At 42.4% G+C, this 27,186-nt stretch overlaps 1 protein-coding gene across 1 annotated transcript; it reads left to right on the top strand.

Annotated features, from left to right (window-relative positions):
- Positions 1–6,227: 6,227 nt before the first annotated feature.
- Positions 6,228–24,449, top strand: SELENOO (selenoprotein O). Its single transcript, XM_044978539.1, has 9 exons — positions 6,228–6,852; positions 9,780–9,983; positions 11,039–11,219; positions 16,875–17,005; positions 17,446–17,726; positions 17,932–18,082; positions 19,950–20,135; positions 22,762–22,918; positions 23,348–24,449. The coding sequence occupies exons 1-9, from the start codon at positions 6,266–6,268 to the stop codon at positions 23,540–23,542; spliced, it is 2,073 nt and encodes a 690-aa protein (XP_044834474.1). The 5' UTR covers positions 6,228–6,265; the 3' UTR covers positions 23,543–24,449.
- Positions 24,450–27,186: the final 2,737 nt, after the last annotated feature.

A 27,186-nucleotide genomic window follows, 5' to 3' on the forward strand; every position in this document is an offset into this window, starting at 1 on the left:
TTATCTCAAAGTGCCAGACAGTAGTGGGAACTACACATTAAAAAAGAGGAAAATTATGTTATTTGTGTAATTCTAAGACAAACTTGTAGTTATTTGCTGTTTCCCTCTGAAATTAAAATAAACTTTAATTTTAGACTTTGGTGTTTCAGGACTGTTTCTTTGCAAGTCTGATAACTCCTATCTAATAAATTTATTTTTACAGCTGCACTAATGAAGGGCCATATCCAGCATGGGGCGAAGCTCATTCACCTGCCTTTTGATATTGATTGCAAGTCTGAGCTATAGAGGGGAGCAGCTGAGTGTCAACTAGGCTAAAATGGGGAAATACCACTATGTGGTAGATTCCCACGGCACTGTGTAGCCCTTCGTGCCAGCTATGTGAAGTGGAGGGGAAACAGATCGAACAGATGTTCTGCTCAGCATTTCTATGTTGAGGCAGATGTGTGACTTGTCAAATTGCCATGTATATTGGGAGGGAGTCAGATGAGAGCTTCCTCTACTGGGGGAGCCAATGGCAGCAAAGAAATGGAGTTATCCTTTCTGCCACCATTAGCAGTGGGGAAAAGAGGTAACAGAGGCACAAGTAGCAAGGAGGTTGTGCCATATTTTTCTTCACAGGTCCTGACCTTCAGCTGTGTGTCCCCTGCCTCTTGCTTGATGCCAGGTCCCTGTGTTCCAAGAGGCTGTGCTGGTGCAAGGGCAGATCTTAAGACCTCACAGCTTCTGAAGTAAGCACTTTCCTTTCACTCATCTGGAGTGTTCTTTATTTTTTTTTTAAATATTGCAAGGGGAAGACTTCTGATTGCTGGTTTGGATAAACAAACTGAGTCATACCATCACTTTCACCTCTCACCCAATCCCAGCATTGATGCAAAATATTTTAGATGGGTGCTGTGCGGAGGAAAGAAGTGAGAGTTCAGCTTTTTTTAAAAATTTATCCATAATTCTTTTGTTTAAATAAATGCATCTCCTCCCAGCAAAGTAAAACTCCATGTCAAAGAATGGTACAAACTACCAGCTGTCAGCTATGAAGGTAACACACAATAATGGTGCACAAAATAATTAAGGGCCAATTTCTGACCCTCTGGTGTTTTGATTTATACCAGAGGCCCATAACTGCAAAAGCAGCCCCTCTGGTTTCAGTGGGGTTACTTGCAGAATAAGATTGCTCAATGAGAGTAATGCTGGCAGAATCTGGCCCTATTTTACTTTAACTGCTGTGTTCTGCATGCTTTAAAATATTTAGTTCCATCAACTGGCTGCAAGTGGTATGACAATAGCAATATATTTTTTAAAGTGGAGGTAACTAATGGACTTCGGTAAAAGGATAGTAGTATTTTGAAATGTTCCCCAGTGATCGCAAATTAAGAACTATGTGCAACTTGTATTTTTTGACTTTGGAAACTCTTATAGTACTAAACTTACATCCAGACACAATCATAATTATTAGCAATACAAGCATCCTATATAGTAACTGCCTAGTAGTCAGTCCCAGGACGGGTATAATTACTGCAGTTCTTTCTCCCTCTTCCCCTCATCCTTTTGTTACCATCTAGTGAGCTGTCCAGATAGCACCGGTGTTACTTTAATTAATCATGCAATGGTTGCCCATATCTCTTCCATCTTCTCTCTGTTGTGACTGACAACAGACATAAATCTAAGCAATTATTGTCTTCCTCCTGTTCAATCCTTTGTCCTAGATTATGACATCGGAGATAAACCAACCAACCCTGACCAATGATCCCTTCCTCATCCAAACTGAGTCAGAACCTTAGGAGTATCATGTTGGTGTACATTTTGCCACACAACAACTGAAGAACTTCTGTGTGGAAGTTGGTAATATATAAAACAAATTAAGATGAGGACAAGGTAATAGCTGAGTCATATTGTGATAATTAAAAATACATCTTTTCCTATTTTTTTCCATGTGAGCATCCATGAATGCAAAGAGAGGTGGTCCACACAATAGGAAATTGGGTGGAGAGTTGAGTTCCCTCTAAGCTGCGTCACCACACAGCAGCTCAGGGCTGTGGTGGGGAGAGATGCCTCTCCCCCAGCCCTGGACCTGCCGTGGCCCCAGCCCTGGTCCAGATCTGCCACAGCCGGGGGGGAGGTGCCCCTCCCGCAGCACCAACCCTGGAGCTACCGTGGTAGGGAGAGGCACCTCTTCCCCCTGAGCCCAGGTGCTGCTGGGGGAAGTTCTCTCTTCCCACTGTAGCCCTGGCACAGCCTGCACACAACCCTTCCAACCCCACCCCAGAGCCTGCACCCCCCCAGCCAGAGCCCTCATGCCCCCGCATACCTCAACCCTCTGCCCCAGCCCTGAGACCCCGCCTGTACACCGACCCCTTGGCCCCGCCACATGAATTTTGTTACATCGCCTCCATATTGGTGCATATATCACACATCTGCTCCATATTGGTGCACATAAAATTCATTCTGTACATGCGTGGGGAAAAATTAGAGGGAACACTGGTGGAGAGTGGTCCCTTTTAAATTCCCCATTTACACACATTTAGTAGCATTCAGGAATATACATAAGAAAGCCAAACAATATTAATTCATTAATTTAGAATCACTATGTCATTTATTCTCTAGATTTATACCATAGGAACCCAACAGTGAATGAGATCTCTGCTGAGGGCCTCCAAGCACAACCTGAAGACCTAGAAGCATCGACAGCTGGGCACAGTTAGCACCCAGTTAAAGGAAGTTGTATTGAACTTGCACTGGGGAAAAGGGCCTAATGAGTTTCAAATGAACCACAGCAACTTGAAACCTCTGAATGTTGTCCAACTAACACTAATACAAACAGGATTTATCTGTCTCTGGATGGAGAATATATAAACAGAAGCATGATCTGACAACTGGTTTCTGAAATCTCAGAAGGAATTCTGAAGCTGAAGTATAGCCTTGTTTGGACTTAAGTTTCAGTGCCTTGGAACAGCTTCTACATATAATTTTCAGCAAGTAGAAGATGGCACTAAATAGATCTTAGAACTTTACCAATGCAAGTATTGTTACAATGGGGTACTGGAGTTTGGAGTGCATGCATGTGTACTTGTTAAGACCCATTAGTCTTCAACTCCCAGATAATTCTTATAATTCCTAGGAAGGTACTGAGTCCAGAGGTCATGTGACCAGCAATCAGGGGTCCATTTTTGGAACTTACTGTATGGATATTTGCCCTGAGTTTATCAGCATAAGGAGAGACCAGGGATGAGGCTACTAAAGGGGAATGATATGTCTTCTACTGTCACAAATGACTGAAGCTGGAAAAGCTTCTAGTAGTTATTACCCCAATATTTTGTGTTGATTTGCTCTCTGTTAGGGATTTGCTTTGCTCAAATCAAGTGACCCTTGAAGAGAGGCAACTACGGCCATGTCTACACTAGCAAGCTTACAGCAGCACAGCTGTACCAATGTAAGAGAGCTCATGTAGCCACTCTATGCTGCCAGGAGAGAGCTCTCCCGTCGTCATAAAACCACCTCCATGAGCGGTGGTAACTATGTTGGTGGGAGAAGCCTTCCCGCTGACAGAGCAAGGTGCACACTACCACTTATGTTGACAAAAGTTGCATTGCTCAAGGGGTTGTTTTTTTTTTCACACTCCGAGCGACATAAATTTTGCCAACATAAGTGGCAGTGTAGACATGGCCTTAGAGTGATTTGTTGGAGTTTTATTTTTACCCTTCTCTAGCAGGTAAGCCAGTGGGCAATTTCGCATTATGCAGATATCTCTGACTACCCAATACTGTTTACTGGTGATTAAAGCATTGTTATGGTATTAACATACAGTGATGGTGTGACATTTAACTGGAATTGTGTTAATCTGAGTATTTCATTCAAAAGTGATAAAAGGAGCTTTCTGTTGCAGCAAATGTTCAAAAATCATGAGATTGGATTTCAAATCATGAGAGAATGTAAAAATAATGGATTTTTTATTTGCCTTCTGGTTTTTGAGCCATTAGGATGCACTGGGGTCACATTTGAAATCATTCTCCATGGCCATAAGAGCTAGAAACTTGCCTTTTCTTTAAGAATAAAGGATGAAATCATCACACATCCACTTGGCTCCCAGAGCTTGGGCTTTAAGGAAATCAATAATTATCATGAGGTGCATCACAAAATCATGAGAGTTGGCAACAATTGTGTGTGGCTGCAGGCTTTAACTGAAAAACGCACAAGTTACTTATCTCCAGAACCCATACCCCTAGCTCCCAATAGGATCCAAACCCAAAATAAATCTGTTTTACTCTGTATAAAGCTTATACAGCGTAAACTCACAAATTGTCCACCCTCTATAACACTGATGGTGAGATATGCACAGCTGTTTGCTCCCCCAGGTATTAATCACTTACTCTGGGTTAATTAAGAAACAAAAGTGATTTTATTAAGTAGGATTTAAGTGGTTTCAAGTAATAACAGAGAGAACAAAGTAAGTTACCAAGCAAAATAAAGCAAATCACACAAGTCTAAGCCTAATACATTAAGAAACTGAATACAGGTAAATCTCACCCTCAGAGATGTTCCAATAAGCTTCTTTCACAGACTAGACTCCTTCTGAGTCTGGGACCAATCCTTTCCCCGGTACAGTTTTTGTTAGTTCCAGCTCAGGTGGTAACTAGGGGATTTCTCATGACTGCAGCCCCCTTTGTTCTGTTCCATCCCCTTTTATGGCTTTGCCACCAAGTGGGAATCTTTTCTCTCTGCATCACCATCACTCCTTCCAAATGGCAATGCCCCAGGTTTAAGATGGATTCCAGTACCAGGTGATATGGTCACATGTCCTGTGAGACCCCAAGCCTCCATTCTTACCGGCTTGACGTACAGGAACACTGGAAGGCTTATAAGTAAACAGAGCCATTTACAACCAATTGTTCTAGTTAATACTTCATATTTCTAGTTTAGATACAAGAATGATATTCCCACAAATAGGATGAACACATTCAGTAGATTATAAGCTTTGTAATGATACAAGAGACCTTTCGCATTAAGCATATTTCTGTTACATTATATTTACACTCATAAGCATATTTCCATAAACACAGGGAGTGCAATATCACAAAGTCATTGTATGAACTTTTAGGTTGTACTGATTTTGCTAATGTTTTTTATGTGCCTACTGTAAAACTTGGCAAATATCTAGATGAGTTGATGTACTACTTGGAAGACCTCTGCATATCTCTGATTGGGAACTTGTTATGACAGAAGATAGATTAATACCTCCAAAACTATAAACAAGCACATTAATTTGAATTCCTTACAGAGGCTTGTTTTATACCACAGTTTCAACTATGTAACAAAATATGGATCTTTTAAATAAATGGCTGTGTTGGAGAAATACTACCATCAACATAAACTCTTAACTTTAAACCATCTTCTTGGCCCTCAATTTAATTGAAGCCATTTATAAACATATTCGCAAGAGTCTTAGTTAAAGAGGGACAGTTTGTTTACAATTGGGGTTTTGCCTCTGCAGAATATAATCAAAAGGTGAATCATTGCTGTGGCTGTTAGAAGATAACTGATTCATAGTAATCGCCATTTGTTTTAATTCACTGCAGCTGGATTAGCAGTGCAATGTAAGGTGTATTCCACCCAATCATTTTGTTTCCAGGTAGAGCAATAATGGATTTTTTAATTATGGAAATCGAGAGATGGAAAAGACTCTAGCAGCCAGTCCATGTCTCTGCCAGTGCAGGATTGTTTCTTTTCTAATGCTTTCACAGGACATGTCAACACTGCAGTAAAACACCTGCGGGCTGGCACAGGCTGCGAGAGGTTAGGTGTTTGCAATGTAGACCTTCTGCCTTGGGCTGGAGAGTCTGATCAGTTCTGCTCTGGTGCACTCGGCCCCCAGCGTGGGCTTGGCCAGGCAGAGAGAGGAGTGGGTGAGGCAGAGGGGGCAGGCACGGATCTACCTGGCCTCCCCCATAACAGCCGCGCGGCTCCAGCGCTCACATTGTACCGGCGCCCAGCGATCCTAGCGGAGGGGCGGGGCCTTGATATGACCTCGCCCTGGGCCTGGGAGGCGGGGAAAGGGCGCCGCCCCGGGCAATGGGTGGCAGGCGGGGCCTTGGCGGCAGCGCGTCCCGATAGGACAGGGAGGTGGGCGGGGCCTTAGGGGCAGTTCGCCCTGTGATAGGCTGGCGGGGTGGGCCCCGGCGGAAGCTCGCCCTGTGATAAGGCGGTGGGCGTGACATCACAGTCTTGTCCCCGCGGTAGGGGCGGGGTCGCTGCGCCCCCCGGCCCCGGTGGGTGAATGGCTGCGGTGCTGCGGAGCGGGCGCAGCTTCTTCCTGCCCGCCCCGGGCCCGCGCGGCCTGCGCCCTGCCGGCTGCTGCTGCAGCGGCGCCGCCATGCAGGAGCCCCCGCCCCTCGCCGCCCGGCCGGAGAGCCCGGGCCCCAGCGCAGCCCCGCGGGCGGCTGCGGGCTGGCTCGGGGCGCTGCGCTTCGATAACCGGGCGCTGCGCTCGCTGCCGCTGGACCCGTCCGAGGAGAACGTGCCGCGGCAGGTGCCCGGCGCCTGCTTCTCGCGGGTGCGGCCCAGCCCGGTGCAGAGCCCGCGGCTGGTGGCCATGTCGCTGCCCGCCCTGGCGCTGCTGGGCCTGGCGCCCCCCGCGGCCGGGGCGCTGGAGGAGCTGGAGGCCGAGGCCGCGCTGTACTTCAGCGGGAACCGGCTGCTGCCCGGCGCGGAGCCCGCCGCGCACTGCTACTGCGGGCACCAGTTCGGCAGCTTCGCCGGGCAGCTGGGCGACGGCGCGGCCACGTACCTGGGCGAGGTGCTGAGCCCGCGGGGCGAGCGCTGGGAGATCCAGCTCAAGGGGGCCGGGCTCACCCCCTTCTCCCGGTAACCGCTCGCGGGGAGGCGCCGGGGGCGGGTGAGTCTTGCCCCTCTGCCAGACGGGGCTGGCGGGGGCGCTGCACCCATCCGTGGGGCCAGCTGCAGGCCGCAGTCCCCTGGCGCTGTGGGTTCCCCTCCCACCTGGCCCCCTGCTCTAGTGCCCCTGGGCACCCCCGGGCCCGCCTGGGCGATGCTGCCAGGGGCTGCTGCAGCTGGGGAGCTCGGCGCAGTAGCTTAAGCCTCTGCCAGCCCAGCCTAGGTCACTTCACCCCTTGGCAGCCCATCCCGCCATGCGTTTTGTACTGACCAGTGTCCCCAGCCCAGAAGCCTTTGCCTGCCACTGTGGGAAATGCCTTGCCAATGCCCAGGACACGTCTGGTGGCAGCTGGGGGTGCGTGCTAGTGTAGACCGGGCACTCACGTTCTCCTTCCCCGGCCCCATCAAGTTGTCAGTGGGGTATATGGTGGTGCCTGTAGAGAGAGATTAAATGTCTGCATTGTTGGCCCATTCTGGTAATGGGAGGGCTGAGAATGGGACCCGTTTAAGGGGTCTCCCAGTACCCTATGGCCCTGTCTAACTAGTGTGCTCATGAGTGGAATTGCATTGGTGAGAGAGTCCCCAGAAAAGTTAGTGTAGTCCAGACCTCTAAGAAAGGATTGAGCCAACAACTAAATAGCTTCCAGTTTATTCTTAAAAAAAAAAAAAAAAAAAAAAAAAGGGGGGGTGGGGGGGAAGCTTCAGGGAATAAATAAAAAATGGTTCTGTTAGGCATACCTAAAGAACTCTGTATGGCATACCTAAAGAACTCTGTATGCCAAATCTCTTATGAGTGTGATTTTTGTTTGTAAATCCCATTATAAATTAAATCTTCAGTATATGTATATGTTTGGCAGGCCCTGTCGGGGGCCAGTGCCAGTCAACTATCATATGATTTCCCACACCAAATTATTTAATCTGTGTATAGTTCTTGTCATAATCTTACTTTCACAGCCTCTATTTTACAAAGCAGTCTTCTGTCAAGTAAACTCCTGAAAGAATGATTCCAATGCACTCTTTACTAAACTTGGTGTAATACTAGCTTAGCAAAGAGAAATATTTTTGTGCATCCACAAGCTCACTAAGTAATAATTTAGAAAGCGACTTCAAGAAAAGATGTTTTCTTTGCACCTCAGTCAACCATGAATAATTGTCTAATTACATTGTCAGTGATTCTCAATCTGTTTCTTGTTATGGAACACATCTTTAAGGTACAGACCCTGTAATGTACACCTCTTAACTAGGGCCCTACCAAATTCACAGCCATGAAAAACACTTCACAGACTATGAAATATGGTCTCCCCCTGTGAAATCTGGTCTGTGTGCTTTTACTTTATATTATACAGATTTCATGGGCGAGACCAGTGTTTCTCAAATTGGGGGTCCTGACCCAAAAGGAATTTGTAGGGGGGTTTCAAGGTTATTTGGGGGTGGGGGTAGGTCATGGTATTGCCACCTTTACTTCTGCACTGACCAGAGCTAGATGGCAGGAGAGTGGCAATTGTTGGCCAGGCACCTAGCTCTGAAGGTAGCGCCCCACCAGCAGCAGTGCAGAAGGATGGTATGGTATTGCCACCATACCTTACTTCTGTGCTGCTGCCTTCAGAGGTGGGTGGCCGAAGAGTGGCAGCTGCTGACAGAGGGCCCAGCTCTGCAGGCAGCAGTAAGGGTGGCAGTACCATACCATGCCATCCTTACTTTTGCATTGCTGCTGGCGGCAACATTGCCTTCGGAGTTGGGATCCCGGCCAGCAGTCACTCCTCTCTAGCTGGCCAGCTTTGAAGGCAGTGCTGCTGTCAGCAGCAGCACAGAAATAAGGGGAGCAGTACCACAGCGCCGCCCTCCCCCACACATACACAATAACCTTGTGACTCCCCACAACTCCTCTTGGGTCAGGCCCCTACACTTACAACACCATGAAATTTCAGATTTAAATGAAATTTATTATTTTTTTTTAAATCCTATGACCGTGAAATTGACCAAAATGGACTGTGAATTTGGTAGGGCCCTACTCTTAACCCTGATTTTTCATCATCCCTACAGCAATCATAATGTTTGGTTAAAAAAGATAAAGTTAAGGAGTGGTACAAAAGAGGTGAGATGAAAATAAAGATATTTTAGTGTGAAGGATGAAACTAATTATATTTCCTGCACTTTGCATTTGTTGTTTCTTTCCTTCCCCAGTAGACCTTCTCCCTCAAATTTTCCACCTTTGTTATTGCCAGAGCTTTGATAACAGGGGTGGGAGTGCTAGTGTGTAACAGCCACCCATTTTTTTTCTGCTGTATTGTTTAACTAAGCTCAGCCAGGATCTTCTCCTGGTAGTTAAAATACTGGTAGCTGCCAGCATGTTGTTTGCATTAGTGTGGAGCTTTAGTCATAGAAATAGGGGGGAAACAATAGGTAAACAAGTCAAAAGGTGCTAGAGTGGATTACCTGCACAGACTGAGTCATTGATTTTTAGCTCCTTTGCAGAAGACTGTATGTTTAAAAAGCTCTTTATTAAAATTAAAAAATGGTGGGAACACTTCTGCTGGCCCTTGTGTTCCATTAACAATGTGTTTTACAGAATTTACATATTGGGATAAGCTTAAGGAGTGTACAGAAGAGATGATTGAGGAGGAGGCTATATATGTTAACTTTATTTCTACTATGAATGTTGGTATTAATACCAAAAATAAATGGTACCATTAAGGAGATAGTTTCAATTTACAAATGTGTAATGCTAGGAGATGTTGGGCAACTTGTCTGGACAAGTCACTTAACTTTTGGGCCTTCATTTCTCCACCTAGAAAATGGGAGTCATGATACCCTGCTTTTGTAAAGTGTTTTGAGATGTAGGAATGAGAAGTGTTGCACAAGAGCTAAGTAGTATTTATTACTGTTTTGGTTTATAGACAAGCTGATGGTCGAAAGGTCCTGCGGTCGAGTGTAAGAGAATTCCTGTGTAGTGAGGCCATGTTTCATCTAGGTATACCTACAACAAGGGCTGGAACCTGTGTAACATCTGATTCAAAAGTTGTTCGGGACATATTCTATGATGGAAATCCAAAAAATGAAAGATGTACAATTGTCCTGAGAATAGCTTCCACGTTTATAAGGTAAAGAAGCCTGTTTTTAAATTTTTTTCTTGTTAAAACCAGCATCCTGTTTGGAATACACTATTTCTCTAACAAGACCATCTATGTATGATTCTCATTCTGGGATTTTAGTTCTTCAGTGCTAGACTGGTGGAACTCTGTCTTTTCCATCCAGTAGATGAGATTCACCGGCATCTTTGTCGAATTTTTTAAGCTTCATGCATTTTTTAAAAATTATTTTCAAGTCCTGGTAAAGAAAAGCCTTCTTTATGATACTCCTGATGCTGGTGGGTAGCTATTATGTGGGAGAGGACTATTTTAAAGGCCACTTAATGAAGGGTTTTAGGATAAGGAATAAAATTGTCAAAATCTAGATTGTGATAAATGTGACTCTAAATACACCTCTACCCCGATATAACGCCACCCGATATAACACGAATTCGGATATAACGCGGTAAAGCAGCGCTCCGGGGGAGGGGGTGGGCTGCGCACTCCGGTGGATCAAATCAAGTTTGATATAACGCGGTTTCACCTATAACGCGGTAAGATTTTTTGGCTCCTGAGGACAGCATTATATCGAGGTAGAGGTTTATTAGAGATGGACGATAGTTCCTGCTTGAAACCATTTTAGGACTCTCTGGAAGATCTGTGGCCCATTGCAAAGTAACAAATTCCTAATGAAAGGCTGAGGAGTAGGAAATATATAAAGCTTGGAAAATCTTTTTTCCAATTTTTTGCAAGATGTCTTTCATTTGGATAGGCAGTATTTTATTTTAGTTTGCTGTTACTTTTAAAAATAGGTTCACCATATAATCATGGTCTTCTGCTGAATATTTTTAAGGCACTGTTAAGAATTAGCCATTAATGCTCACTAAGGCCCCAGATCCTTCAATTGGCAGCACATGGATGCACACATTTGCTGTGTGGCGCTTCAGTGAGGCTCTGTTATTTTGATGATCTGTCATTTGCAGGACTGGGGCCTAAATTAAGGAGATGGTACTATGGTAATAAAATTTCTACATGGTAGTTTTATTGCTGTAATATAAATAAGAAGTGTCTTAATTATTTTAAAACAGGTTTGGATCTTTTGAGATTTTTAAACCTACAGATGAATACACAAGACGCAAAGGTCCCAGTGTTAACAGAAATGATATTCGAATACAGATGCTTAATTATGTGATCAGCACTTTCTATCCAGAAATCCAGCAGGCTTACTCTGACAACAGTGTTCAGAGGAATGCTGCTTTCTTCAGAGAGGTATGAGGCGGCTGATTGTTTCCTTTCATAGTATTTGTAGAAGTAGGTTACAAGAACTTCATCTTGTGAGGAATATGGGGTGTTAACTTTTTATGATTTTTTTGGAGAAAACATTTCTGATAGGTACATTTCAATATATAGTTCTAAGAGACTAGTTACCTCCTCACCAGCAAATCAAGATTCCCCTGGCTTTTGAAGAGCTGTAAAAGACTATGCATAATAAATTGAGTGCATCAGAATGTTGTGGAGTTCTGGACCCTGATTGGCTGATGAGGTAATGAGTTAGAATGTAAAAAGGGTCTCTTCTCATTTTGTAATGGGTGGAAAAAAGGATGTTGACTGAGAAGAATGTAAATTAAAGGTTCACAATTTAAATGCTCAAAAGTCAGAACATTCAGTTATGGTTTTCTCAATAATCATTACCTGAGCTGTTAGCAGACATGTAGAGTGTGTGTGTTGCTAAATTTATGCCTTAATAGAAATATGTAATGTTGATGAGCTAAACTTATTGTGTGAATTATAACTTTAAATTTCCTGACTGTTGTGTGCGTATACATCAAAATTTCCTGATATTGTGTTAACACCACTTTTCACACAGTTTCCTTAGTTGTTTGTAAGGTGGTGGAAATAAGTGTATCTTCCTTTATTTCAATGAGCAAAATAAGGAGTTAGGGAAGATTAAATGCTTCTGTTTCTATTTCAGTAATTGTACATTCCAATATTATGTGTTTTCTGGGGCTCTGTCCAGTACACTCAATTTAAATACTATACCTAAGTTGGGAAGCTGGAAAGCAGCATAGGACTTGCCTCCTGGGCTTTTCTGATTTTCTTAAAGGAAGAATGAAAAGTCTTAGCCCAGCCACATGATGCAACATAAGGAGGTGTATGTGAAAGAAGAGGAATTTGCCAGTAAAACAAAACAAGCCATTTCACTTGATACCTGGTTCAGTACTCCAGAAGGCTTTGTTAGAGCTGTCAAGGTTAGCAGGAACTAGCCAGCAGCTACTTTAGGAAGCTTAAAATGAACAACAAAAATGCTGTTTTAGAATAATTTTTGTAAATGCTACAAACAGAACTGTGTTCTGACAAAATCCCTCAAATGGATTTTTTTTTTCCCTACTGGATTAATCATTGATTCTTGTCCTGTCTTAAGCCTTAGACGGTTTACTTTAAATCTAGTCAAAAAAGTTTTAAACTAGTTTGAGGTAGTAGATCTACCTCTGGCCCACCTGCTAATTATTATGGTCTTAGTCATTTTATATATAATATTGCACTCAAAAAACTACATTAAAACATTAAGGTTGCAAGTCAGGTTCTCAAGTTATAAAATTCCAGAATTCGGGTTGCATGTGCAAGCTTAATTTGGCTCCTTTGTGCACACACATTATGATGATCTTCAGTTACATGATCGCATACTATTTTTCCACAGGACCCCTGTCTCATTCAGTGCACAGGATGGATGGTGCTCTCTTGTTGACTGCTATTCAGTATTTTTTCTCCTCATTTTTTTCAATTAATGTGTGGCCCCAGGCCTTATTAGCTGCACACTATTCAAACCTTGCTTTGAAAACAGAATTATTTCCTCATGGATTTTTCTATGGCTTTAATCATTATTATATCTGAATGCTTCACAAACATTAATTTATATTCACAACACACCTGTGAAATGGGGAGTATAATTATCCCCAATTTACAGATGGGGGACTGGGGCATAGGAACTAAGGTTAAAAGTTCACTCCTTTTGGGTACTCAGTTTGAGATGCCTATGAGCTGATTTTTTCAGAGTACTTAGTATTATATAGCACATCTCCCACTGACGTCAGTTGCAGCTGTGAATGCTCAGCACTGAGGAACAGTTAGTGTGACCCCCTATGAAAAGTTTTGAGTGACTTTCCTATATGATGCCAGGGACTCTGTGGCCTAGACATTTATAAATCCAGTTCTCCAGGGCAGCCCTTGCCCATGACTGTCCTTTCTCTCCCTGCAGTCCCCTTCCTCGTTCACTACACATCTTCCTACTTCTGCACAAATGAAGCAAGGTTCCTACGAAAGAGTTTCCTTTGCTACACAACCGTGGTTCATCCCTAGAGTAGGTCCATCCTGTGTCCTGAATGAGGCAGGGGCCTTGTGTGGGAAAAACAGTATGGGGTCGTGTAATTATAATGAATTATAATGAATCTGCACAAGGGTGCCAAATTCAGATTGCATAGGCAACTTTAATTCTGGCATTTCCTGAATTCTGTGTGTGTGGGACTTTGCAATCTTAATCTTCTTTTAACTTGGTTTTTGTGTTTTATTTCCTGGGTTTTTAAAAAAGCAAAGTGAAAACACAAATTCCATTACATGCCATCATAGACGCCTATATCATCAGCAGGGTTGCAACTGCTTGATTCCCAACAGACCTCTGTTGCTTGAGCTAATAGAATATATGATAGCAGTAATAGGTTGTCATCGTTTCTGTGGACCAGCAGTAGAGAGGGCACTTTGCCAGTGGGTTTCATAGATATGAGGTGACAGCCTAGGAACACTGAGGCTTAGGAATCTCGGGTTGCATTCCAGGCTCTGGAGGGGATTGTGTTCAAGCGGGCACAGACTCTATGCCCATTCCACCCGAACTTGACCCCATCCCATTCTCTCCAACCTGTCACTGTCCCAGTCCTAGCTATTTCCTTCCCAGACTCCTCATCCCAGTCTCCACTCCTTAAACATCTTGTCCCTGCTGACTTAGTAAATCCTAGTCTCACTCCTCCAGGCTCCCACCACAAATGCCAGTGAACTTGCCTAGCCAGTCCCTGTTTCCACCACCTTGCTCTTCATCCAGACTGTTTCATGCTCCCATCTGCTGGCTCCCAATTTCCCCCACAGGCTTTCCCACCTGACTCCTTCACCCATTCTCCTGCCTCACATATACCCTATGTCCCTGTTTACCCCCTCCCCATCTTCCTGACAGTTTCATCCGCCTCCCCCCAACTTCCTTTCACAAACTTCTCCCGTCTTTCCCCCCAGGTTCATCTCTTGTACCCTCCAGATTCAAATCAGTCAGCTTCCTCCTCTACGCTGCCTGGTCCAAGCAGAGGAGTCATTGAGAGTGCAGGAGAGACAGCCTTCCTGTTCTCTCAGCTCAAGTGGCAGGACCCAGCATGGCACACAACAGTCCAGAGCTGCAATTGCAGGGAAAGTCCTGCTCCAGCCTCAGGCTGGAGCTTGCTCAGTCCAAACAATCTTTGGAGATTTCAGCTGCTAAAATCTAACTTGCTACTGAGTACAGAATCATAGAAATGTAGGGCTGAAAGGGACCTCAAAAGGTTGTGCAGACCATCCTCAAGCTCTGAGGCAGAATTAAGTATATCTAAGCCCTCCCTAATAGAAGTTTGTCTAATCTGTTCTTAAAAACATCAAATGATGGGGATTCCACAACCTCCCTTGGTAACCTGTTCCAAGTGTCAGCTGTCACTTTTCATAGGCTTATTACTTGGCCAAACTTGGGCATGTTTTCACAGGGATTGGAAAAGGCACATATAATACATATGCCACCCTCTTCCAAATTTCATTTCTCTGCTCCAAAGCATAGGGGTGCAAGAACTTTTCAAAGAAAAGGTCACCAGTATTTTTTAAGAAGGGCAAAACAACATATTTTTCTTCTTGGAAAGGACTGATTGTTTCCACAAAAATTCAGCCTGAGGCAAGCACCTGACATTTAAAATTTCAGACCAGACACTTAAAGTTTTGGCAGTTATAAGCAACTGAAAATATGGTCTTATAATGGAAGTGTTGGACAACCTTAATAGGCAGCACTGTGTGCCCTGCCTATAATATATAAAATGCTTTTGCCGCCTCTTGCACTGTGAAGGAAACTGACTAAACAAGAGAAATAGCAAAAGTGCGTGCATTTGATATCACTTTGTGTATAGAGAGAAATCTGTTTTCTCTTTTTCGAATCTTTGTTATAGTAGTAGGGTAAAATGTAAATAGCGAGGAACCTGGAAAATGGTGGTGAGGGGAATGCATAAAGTTAAGGTTTCCAAAATGTTGGCGTTCTAAACCCTTCTTTCTGTTCCTCTAATTTCTTGGAACTTTGTTCCCTGGGGCTGAAATTTTCCAGGCTTTATCTCTGCCCCTGTTGGTTGATTTTGATGAAAGTTTAAGCAAAGACAGTTCTGCCATTTTTGAGAATGAGGGTTGTGTAAAGATGGCTTTCCTGTTATAAAAACACTTTTGCTACCTTAGACAGCTCTAGAAGGAAGGATAGGAAGTTTGAAATTTGACAAATTGATAGCTGTTTTGGAGGAGAAGTCAGTGCTCTGGTGCAAATAGGTTTTGATTTGACCAGGTTTTGAGGATTTGAAAACCATAGTTCCTGTTGTGATTGTATATTGATAGCAGTTCAGTAATAGATTTACAAATTAGTTTTATTTTAAAAGCGAAAATAACTTTGTTTTCTTTAAACAGACTTAATTTTGGTCGGCAAATAGTACTGAAAGAAGAAATTGATGTTATTTAAAAATATTGCATCCCTTTCTCTATGCACTATACCTCATCTAACTGTTCACTGCAGAAACAATACTATGGAAAAGTAATTACAAAACTGTTGTAATGCATGGATACAACGAGGAAGAGTTCAGCTTCTATGTGAAACTTCAATTTTGGCATTTCCTGACTTTTTTGCTTAGCTTTAGATCTTTATTGTTTCCTTAGCATCGTTAAGGAATGTGATATTCCCCTACCAAAAAGTATAACACTTATTCGCTTTTCTAAATCTTTGTAAGTTTTATCCCCCCCCTCCCCCCCCCCCCCCAAACTTGCACTTCCTCTTATGGGGAAATCATATAGCTCTGCTTCTGGAAGTAGAAGTGGGGAACAGGAGATATTTGTTGCAAAGACTGGAATGATGAAGGTTTGTTCAATTTGGATCATCTTTAGCTAAAAGGGGTTTCCTTAGTCTAGTGGTTCTGACCTTTTGTTAGAAGCCCTCTTTGTGATTCTTGGACAGGTGCCCTTAGTTTCATCATGTGCTAGTAGTTACTTCCCTTGTTCTTTCACGCCTAGCCTCTTGCATCTGTTGGTTTTCCTCCCCCCATTCTCTGGTTCCCACTTCTTCCAGCTCGCCATTAACAAATTCACTGGCAGGCTACAGTAAGGGAGCCATTGTGACTCACAGGGCCAAGTTGTATGGGTCTGGCTTGTCAGTTAAGATAGATGTAGTAGGAAAGAAAATGTCATGGGGGGGAAAAAGTGGGAGTGGAAAATCGTTATAATGAATGAAGGAAACAGTCACACAGCATTTAGGCTAATGAAACTTATTTTGTTCATACATCCTGAGGGCCAGATCCTGCTTCCATTAAAGTCAATATGAATTTTATTTATTGATATTTATATCAGTAGGAGCAGACCTTTAGTTTGGGGGAGATGCTGATAAAATGTTGCTGCTGCTGGGACTTGGGCTAAATCGCTGTTTGCTTTTGGGGAGTTAACTAGGTTAGTGGAGCAGGAGGCCATACTTCAGTGAAAGTAGCTTTTCCCCCCCCCAATTTCAAGCCCTACAGTATAATGCAGTCGTATCTTGTAAAATAACACAGTTTAGGTTAAAATGATAGATCCCTTGAAATATATAGAAATGTCTAAGTTGTAATCAAAGTTGAAGTGTTTGTTTCTTAGGTAACAAAGCGGACAGCAAGGATGGTTGCTGAATGGCAATGTGTTGGATTTTGCCATGGTGTGCTGAATACAGATAATATGAGCATAGTAGGACTTACTATTGACTATGGCCCTTTTGGGTTTATGGACAGGTCAGTATAGTTTAATTACCTGAAATGTACAATTGTGTATTTGCTGTGCAAAATAATCCTCATGCTTTTCCTGATTGTTTTCATTCCTTTTCAGCATCCTCCTAAGTGGATTTTATTACGCCTTATATGTGGCGAGTCCAATTAAGTTAGCCCTAGTTGTTGGTATTCCTTGACATAACCATTTCTAACCTTCTGTAGTTGTCACATCTGTATATGTATAACTTGTTCATTTTCTAGTATGGTTCTTTTCTTTGAAAGGTCTTGGGTTTACTCTAAGGAAAGGCAATGCAAGCGCATGCTTAGATTCATCGTTTTGGAGGAATGTCAGAACTAAAAGCACTCTTCCTTCTTGCACTTTCTAGTCTCCTAAAGGATCTAACACAGTAGTCACTCTCAGTTAACTAGAAGAAGACTGCTAACCATTTCTTCTTTATCTGTAGATATGACCCAGAACACATTTGCAATGGTTCAGATAATGCAGGGCGCTATGCTTATAACAAACAGCCAGAGATCTGCAAGTGGAATCTAGGGAAGCTTGCCGAAGCTTTAGTCCCAGAACTGCCCTTGGAGATCAGTGAACTCATTCTCAAAGAGGAGTATGATGCAGAATTTGAGAGGCATTATTTGCAGAAGATGAGGAAGAAGCTAGGTCTCATTCATTTGGAATTAGAAGATGATGATAAATTGGTGTCTGAACTTCTAGAAACTATGCATCTCACAGGTTAGTGATGAAAACAGGACATAACTTGGTTGTCTTGTTTCCCACATTAGAAAAATCACTGATCAGAGAATCATATTCCACTGACCACAAATGAACCTTCCTTCAAAAAGTTGGATGTATCTAATAGAAACAAATTAGACTATAAACTTGAAGTTGAAGTTAAATTAGACTGTCTTATGTCTGAACAATAAAATCTTGTGTTCAGGTGGAGACTTTACAAATACTTTCCGTTTGCTGAGCTCTTTCTTGGGAGATTTGGATCCTCTAAAATTGGAAGATTTCCTGGAAAAGATTGCCACGCAGTGTGCTTCCATGGAAGAACTAAAAGTTGCTTTCAGGCCTCAGATGGATCCAAGGTACAACTGAAGTAAACAATGACAATTTTGAATCGTGTTTTCGGGCATACTATCAATATATAGCTGTTTTTTGTATGCTTTTTAATGTTTAAACGAATTTAGTGATCATTAAAGGTGCTGGAGTGACAGTCTGACTATCCACAGACCAGGAATATAAGATCAACAGCAGTGCAAGTTTTCCTGTGTTGCCCTGTCAGGACATTCTAATCCTGGCTTGAGAGACTAGTTGTCTTTTTCCACATTTGGCTTCTCTGATGAGTAAGCTAATGAGTGTGTCAAATTTGGTAGTTTTGTGATAAGAACACAATTCATTAAAAACTGGATTTAAATCACCAAAACCCCTTTCACGTGTACTGTTAACAAGCTGAGAGGTAGGAGTATCTTTCAATCACTGTGCTAAATACAATTAAAATATATTAGATGCTCTGTATACTGTTACAAATCCGCAGAACTATCCAGTTTCCATCTTTAGGGCCAGATTCACTGGTACACTCCAGCTGCTCTGCACCATTCAGCAATGCAGAGCCACTGTAAACCTGACTCAGGTGGTCAGTTACATCAGGATTACAGCTGCTTTGCATCACAGAAACAGTGGAAAGTAGAAAGAGCATTCTAGTGAAACTGCCCCTTAGTGTTCTCCATTGTTTCTAGTATGAAAGATCTTATATATTTTTCTAGGATCTATTAATTGTTTCCCTGTTTATTTGGCAGACACTTTGTGTGCCTGGTGCTGCAGAAGCCAATGTAATTACATTTACCTTTTTCTCAGAATTGTCAGTGTGAATAAAAAAATGTCTGTCTGTTAATTAAGCTCTACTCGGAGCAGTAGGAATGATCACACATTTCTAATGTCACATCGAGATGCTGGTGGTTGTTTATCACCTTGGAGTAGATGGGCAGTTGAGTTTCAGCAATGATGTGGCAAATTGAAAGAGGAGGAAATTAATAAATTAATTAAATTTATTAATAAATTAATAAATTAAGAAGCCAATTGATATTACTAGATTATGATTTCAATGTAGACCAAACCTGGAGCCTAAACATAAATCTTGTAATAAGGATTAAATTTTGTTGATTATACACGAGTCAGTCCTTTTGGGATACTATAGTCAGACTTGGGCAGCTCTAGGAATTTTGCCACCCCAAGCACGGCAGGCAGGCTGCCTTCCGCAGTGTGCCTGTGGACGGTCCGCTGGTCAGCCTGCAGGAGGTCCGCCGAAGCCGTGGGACCAGCGGACCCTCCGCAGGCAAGCCACCGAGGGCAGCCTGCCTGCTGCCCTCGCAGCGCCGGCAGAGCGCCCCCCGCGGCTTGCTGCCCCAAGCACGTGCTTGGCGTGCTAGGGCCTGGAGCCGCCCCTGGTCAGACTTTATACAGAGGAGCAGGAGAAGTAATGAATAAATTGCATTCTTCTAAAGTGTTTTTGCTTCCTTTTCTATGACACTGTTGTTTGTATTACAGTAGTACCTAGGGTCCCCAAGTAAAAGTGAAATCCCATTATGCTTGGCACTTTACAAACACGAGGCTGCAATTTTCAAAGCTCTCTAGGGCATTTAGACACACAACTCATTAATTTCAGGGGGGAATTATGCATCTAAATCCCCTTGATGGCTGTGAATTCTTAGCCTTACAATCTAGGTTTGATACAACACAAGAAGTGGATTAAACAAATGGGAGGAGGGAGATAACAGTAAAATTAATATACTTTTGCATAATAAGATGTAGTCTTTATCATGGGATACAGGGTATTTAGCTTTGCTGACAAAAAACAAGGTTACTTTGCTTGCTAAAGTAATCTGGCTACAAAAAGCCAGTCCTTGCCTGTTACTGTAAGTTTAATGTCTGATATAATTTTCCTCTTCCCTGCAGACAACTTTCCATGATGTTAATGTTGGCTCAGTCTAATCCTCAACTGTTTGCATTAATTGGAACAAAAGCTAATATAAATAAAGAATTAGAACGCATAGAACAGTTTTCTAAACTGCAGCAATTAACAGCAGCTGACTTACTGAGTAAAAATAAAAGACACTGGAAAGAATGGCTGCAGAAATACAGGTGAGATTATTAAATATTGCCTGCAGTACATTTGTGCTGTCATATCTACAGTACAACCTCAGGGTTACGGACTCCTCGGGAATGGAGGTTGACTGTAACTCTGAAATGTTCATAACTGCACAAGAGGTTCTGGGATGCTCCTCAGGGAGGACTGCTCGGAGCAGGGGCTAACAGCTTTGCCTGTGAACTTCAACGTCTTCACCTCCTACTCCTTGGGGAATTCTGCAACGAAAAATAAAAAATTCTGCACACAATATTTTAAAATTTTGCATATTTTATTTGTCAAAATAACACTATATAATCAGGCCAGTTTCAATTATTTTGGTAATTTATTTCAAAATACCTGTCAGCGACTATGTCTGACACACACACAAAAATTCCCCCAGGAGTAGGGAGTTAAAGAAACCCCTGTTTTTCTGCCCCTTCCCCCTCAGAGCCCCGCAGTCCCCGTCCCAGCCCAGACACCCACACATCCTAACTCCCAGAGAGCCCAGGGCTTCGAAGAGGGAAACAGCCTGATGCTGGGTCCTGGGCTTGGGTGGAGTTTCCTGCACACTGCCTCCTTCCTTCAGGCCGTGTGAAGAACTGCAGCTGCCCTGAATCCTCCAGCTCCTCTTCCTCCCTATCACCCCCAGTAGCATCTTTTATTTGCAAACTGGGCTCTGCCGGGTCCAGTAGCCCCTAGTGGGAGAAGGAAATTCTGTGCACACAACATTAAATTCTGCATGCGCAGTGGCTCAGAATTCCCCCAGGAGTAATCTGCTACCTGTAAGTGGCTGCCCAGCGAGTGGGGATGGGGATAGGCAGATGGTTCTAGCCCCTTCACTGCAAGGGTGATGAGTGAGGCACCCTGGGGCACCACAGCATCAGTGGGCGCACGGTGCAGGTTGTGGCCCTTTAAAATTGAGCTGCTCATCCAGAGTGCAGCGTGCAGGCAGGAGGTTGGGCTCCAGTTCCAGCCGTTCATTCTCCAGGCCAGGTTCCAGCAGGAGCTCAGGAAGTTTCTTTCCCGGGCTGGGACTGAGCTTGCAGGTTTGTCCCACTCCTGACCATAGGGGGAGTGTGGAGAACCTGCACTCGTGGCTTACAGGAAAGCGGTGCAGACCCCAGTGCTGCTCCTGCCCGGGGGCTCACAGCTGTGCCTGTGAACTTCAGCGTCTTCACCTCCTATCTGGTGGTGAGTAGGGGGTGGAGGGTGGGGACAGGCAGCCCAGATGTGCCTACCTTTAAGATGCAATATAGGCACAGTACAGTATTCGCTGGTGGGGGGGAAGGTATGTTTGTTTGGGGTTTTTTTGTCTCCGTTGTTAACATCAGTCGGTAACTCTGGTGTTCATATCTTTGAGGTTCTACTATACTGAGTAACAGTACACAGCCCTCTACAAATAGAAGACAGCCTGGCCCCAGCCTCAAAAGCTTTACAACATAGAACAGATGTAGGAGACGCCAAAAAAAAAAGAATGTGAATAAGCTACAAAAGTTAGAATAAAACTCCCACATGTTCAACAATATTTTTCCTTGGAAATTTCATAACTTAATTAGTATTAAATCCAGTTTGGTGCATTGGTACACATACAGACAGACATTTGGATGCAATCGGGTATTTTGACTTTAATTCTAACATATACCTAAACTTGATTGTATTAGTTTGGATCGTTAGTAAATATATTACCAAAACGTGACTTACACCGGAGCTGTCCATCCTTTAGGGTAGTTCACCCATCTAATACTTCTTCGCCTGAGGGAAAAATCCACACAATAATAGATAAAGCAACTGAAGATACTCAGTACTCTTACTGTCAAGATGTATTGTATTTGAATTTAGAAGAGCATGTGGGGAGCATAAGGTAAAGCAAAACAATGGGACCCACATTCTCTTTACCTCTAAGTCACTTGGTGCTTCATAGAAGTGCCAAGAGACTTTAAGATAGCTGGAGATTCCCAACAGATAAATTCTCCTGTGAAGGTAGGAATCTGCTGGCCCAGAGCTGGTGGAGTTGGTATAGTGTAGAAGCCTATTCCACCAGCAGTGTAAATTAGGGCAGGCGAAGTCCTGCTTTAACTTGTGATGGCAGTCACAGCTGGCTTCCTGTGACTGACCCTCTTCACTACATCTGAGAATTGTAGCAGGAATAAGTATCAGTCATAGATCTGATTCTTGACTGTATCCCATCTCTCTACCATTGTAAGCATGCAAGAAACTTAAATATACAATAAAGTGAATAAAAAAGCTTCAGAGTTGATTCCTTAAAGTGCAGGAACATTCATGTGATGACTTATGCAGCATGTTTTACCTGTCAAGGCTTCAAATAAGCAATGATATTTTCAAAAATGTGAAGTCTTCAAGAGAAATGTGTGTGCCTGCCACTTAGCACATGCTGCACTTCAATTTGCTGCATCTAATGGACTGTGAAACTAGTTCTTAACTGAGGTGGGAGGTAGAGTTTTTGTAGATTAAATTTAAAAATGGCTGAGCTTTCCAGACCAACAGGGAGGACTATAGGCCATGTTCTCATCTTGAAATTCCCATTTACGCTTGCTAATTCAGGAAAATGGGTCCAAATTTTAAAAACAGAATCTTGAAGCAAACAAAATTCTTAATTTGTTACTTCTTGCTTATTTTCAGAGTACGATTAGAAAAAGAGATAGAAAGTGTTAGTAATGCTGATGTCTGGAATGCTGAACGTGTGAAGATTATGAATTCAAACAATCCAAAATATATCTTGAGAAATTACATTGCTCAGAATGCCATTGAAGCAGCTGAAAATGGAGACTTCACAGAGGTACAGTATTACTATTCAACATTGCTTAAAACCCTATTTGCCAAATGGTGTTTTAAAATATGATCACTTTTTATCATATTTAGCTCAACGTTGTATTTAAATACTACAGTGTGCAGAGATAATTAACATATTTATAATATTGATGCTAATGTAAAGGTGTTCAGGCACTTTATTTTGAATAATATAAGCCTCCCAATTGCTGTTACTCATACCGAGTTCCATGCAGGCTACAATAGATGTTAAAATAATTGCAGAGCACCATTTTCAGTTTAGATGATATCAGTGTATCACATGTTATTTCACCTTTCATTTGTGGCTCTTCATAGGCTGCTTATCCATTAAATACAGTTTTTCAGATTCCTTTGAACCTATCGAAGGTTCAGTTTTTACTTAATTTCTTACTGCAAAATGTTGCGGCTTTCTCCCTAGGTAAGAGAGGTTTTGAAACGTTTGGAAAATCCATTTGCAGAGACAGAAGATCTCACTGAGGTACAGGAAGATCAAGAAGAGGAGGAAACAGTTGCCGCAGCTGCCACTTGTTCTCCTGTGACCAGCAGCAGACTTCCATATAGCAGTAAACCTCCACTCTGGGCTTCAGAACTCTGTGTTACGTGATCTTCATAATGGCCTTGTTTTATTTTTCACTATAAACTGGAGATGCTGTTGCTTCTTTAGTAGTGGAAAGTCAAACAAGGCAAAATCAAAGTGCTGTTAAGTCATTGAAACAGTTCATTTGGATGTATCTGCAACCGCACCTTCAGCAGCAATGCTTATTTTGACACAATCATGGATCATAGGTTTAATGGACCAACAACAATCGACAGTCCATGTACCTTGTTAGATTAATGTTTGGAGAGCTGAACAACTTTCTTTCTCCTCACCACAATGTAATTAGTGATGTCTAGGTGTTGGCACACAGTGATTTTTGAACATCCAAATGTAACTGTTTTTATATGAAGACAAAAATAACAAATCAGAAATCTGATATATTTTTGACTGATGATGAATTAATAGTACTTATCCCCAAAATGTGGTTAATGCCTTTACTCTGCAGGGATGTATGATCCTCTTTAATGGAGGAGTAAGCTTATCATTGCTTATGTGAAGCTATGATTCCTTTAACTGAGTAGTTCATTTCTTGTGAACCTTCAATTAACATCAGTCTTTTAGAGAATTGTTTTGCAGGCTGAGGTGGGGGGAAAAGCAACTGAGTATAATTTTTTATAATATACAGTATAGAAATCAGAATTGGGGGGGACTATACTTATTTGCACTCAGAAGTCCTAGCAGAAAAATATATTTAGCTTTAACATGTTTGTGTGTGGCGTGCGCGCGCACACACAAATATTTATTAAAATACTCAACTGCAACTTGTAAGTCAGTTGACCTAAACAAGATCACTTTGCCAACTTAGCTTGTTCCATATAAACTACCCAGTACTTTATATAAGCGTTCATTATCTATGATTATTTATGCTGTTGACACAGTCCCTTGAACATTAAACTGGCAGATGTGTACTTGTTCAACATTATTCAATGTGACTTTGGTATTCATATTTTCTTCTTGTGTAACTTAGTCTTCTATCCATCCATCCATCATCATCAGTCTCTGGAAATGTTACTTTGAAAGCTGCCATTTTAGTATGCTTATTTGCTAATATCTGGGGTGGTAATGTCTGAGAATATACAAATGATACTTCTACTTCCCCTCTTGTTGACTTGATGCAGTTTTGGTTCTGTATTTTGATGGATACTGATGATATGTTTGAGGTGAAAGGGAGAGCTATGAGTGTTATATATTTAAAATATTTAATTATATATCTGCAGTGTGAAACTGTTCCTTGTTAATTAAAATAGTATTTAGGGAGTCTGAAATAGATACTGACGGTCATATAAAACAAACAAAAGGAAGTATGTCTGTGCACAGTCAACCTGTGGAACTCTTTGCCAGAGGATGTTTTGAAGGCCAAGACTATAACGGTTCAAAAAAAGAGCTAGATAAATTCATGGAGGATAGGTCTATCAATCGCTATTAGCCAGGATGGTGACCTAGCCTCTATTTGTCAGAAGCTGGGAATGGATGACAGGGGATGGATAATTGCCCTTTTCCGTTCATTCCCTTTGAAGCACCTGGCACTGGCCACTATCGGAAGACAGGATACTGGGCTAGATGGACCTTTGGTCTGACTCAGTTTGGCCGTTCTTATGTATCTCACACTGGGAAAATGTATTCCAGAACTAAGTGAATCCAGGCACCTTAATTTATTTATTTTTTTTAGTCCAGAGGGCAATAGTTGAAAGCATTATTTTTTTTAAATTATAGCATTTTATATTTTTAAGTAGAGATTGGATTTGTTTTGTTTTAAACTTGATTAACATGATTATCGTCAGGGACAAAGCAAAAGAAATTGAATAAAGATAAGTGTGCTGTGGAAAAAAGAGATCCCTGTAATGTATGGGGATAAGTAGGGTACTCAGACAAACCCTTAGCAGTAACTTATGTGCCTCAAGCTTTCTCCATGGTTTAGTCAGCCCAGACTGTTTTGGGCATTGGAGTAATGCTGAGTTCTTTCTCTAACCATAATGCAGTACACTGCAATCAAAGCAGCATGGCACAGCTGTGGCTGTCTGGGTCAGCTGTCTCAGGCTTGGGGTCTCAGAGGCTGGGCTCCAGCCTGAGCCCAAACATCTGCACTGCAGTTTTTAGCCCCGCAAGCCTGAGTCAGCTGACCTGCGCTCTGAGATTTGGTGCTGTGGGTTTTTTATCGCAGTGTAGATGTACCCAATGGATCACATCACATACCAGTAAATAGAACGCTGGAAACTTCTGCTGTGTTCATAATTCTTTTGGGCAGACTTACAACCTGTACTGAAACTGCTTCAGGCAGAAAGCTTATAAAATGAATGAAAGAGCTCATGATTTCTTTTGGACTCTGCAAAAATCAATAATGGAAGAGTAACTTTGTGAATCTTACTCACAATTTCTACGAGTATTAGTTATGGATTTTGACTGCATTACAGGGTTTGGGCTAACTTGTTTCTGAATAGTTACCCCTGGCCAGTATTCCAATTTCACTTAATTTCTTTGTGTGCAATACTGACCAACAAAAATTAATCTTCCACATAGTTTGTCACCATCATCCATTAAGTGTTGCTCAGCAACCGACTCTTGTACATAGTACATGGTGCTATGTACTTCTCATTCTGCATGTCATACGGGGAAACCACAACTTGGGGCGATATGTATCAAAGATAAATTTAAAAATTACAACCAATGTGGTCTACATTCACATTAAAAGCAGAATAGCAATTTCTACAGTGAGCTGCTACTGATTGTTAAACCGGTTGAAAGAGGTTGCCAGCAGATCCAAAACAGTCAAAATATTTACTTATTTAAATAGTGTGTTCCTAGAGAAAATAGAATGTGTTGGAGTGGTACCTCTGCTTTATTTTAAGGGTTGGCCATGCTGCTTACATTAATAGTGCAAAAACTTTTAAATTGTGCTTTATGAATTACTGTACAAGGCTTCATTTTAGTATTTAGGATAACCAGCCTTCCTGGATTGATCGGCTTTTGCCTTATCAGCAAAAACTAATCAAAGTATGGAACAAGAAAGTAATATTGAAATCTTGTGCCTTTCTATGTTCAGAAATTAGAAGAGATACATAAATCCTGTCACAAACTGGTTTTGAGCTTTTCAAATAATAGATCTGACAGAAAAAGCAAGCAGGGGTCTACTGTATATTGGGAACTTGAATGTCCCTAAAATCAATGTACCATGGCACACCCTCTCCCAGTATAATAGTCATACACAAAAAACTTCTTTAATGTTCATTAGGGTTGCTCTTCCCTTCTCTAACATCTTCCTCAAAAGCTGAAAAGCTTGGACATAAAAGCAGTTAAAGTAAACAGTCACACTATTGTTTCTCTACCTATGTAATAAACTCTTTGGTATTCTTCTTCCACAACACATTAATACCTAAGGCTTCATAAACTACTGTTCAGACTGACATTGACAGAACAATGTCACATATTAAAAGTATGTCTTAAGACATGGCTCTCAAACTCCCAGCCTGCAGGCCAGCTGCAGCCTGCAAGTCTCCCCAATGTGGCCCACAGTCTCTCCCTTGGCCCCCGCTGCTGCCCCCAGGCGCTCCCCCCCTCGGGGGCCCCAGGAGTGCAGTGGAGCTGAGCGGTGTCTGCTCGCTTGTTCCAGTGGTTACTGGCCCCTCCCTGCAGCCCAGGAGCGGGGTGGGGCTGTGCCTCTG

Source organism: Mauremys mutica, chromosome 1 (genome assembly GCF_020497125.1).
Source record: "Mauremys mutica isolate MM-2020 ecotype Southern chromosome 1, ASM2049712v1, whole genome shotgun sequence".
Classification (NCBI taxonomy): Eukaryota; Metazoa; Chordata; order Testudines; family Geoemydidae; genus Mauremys; species Mauremys mutica.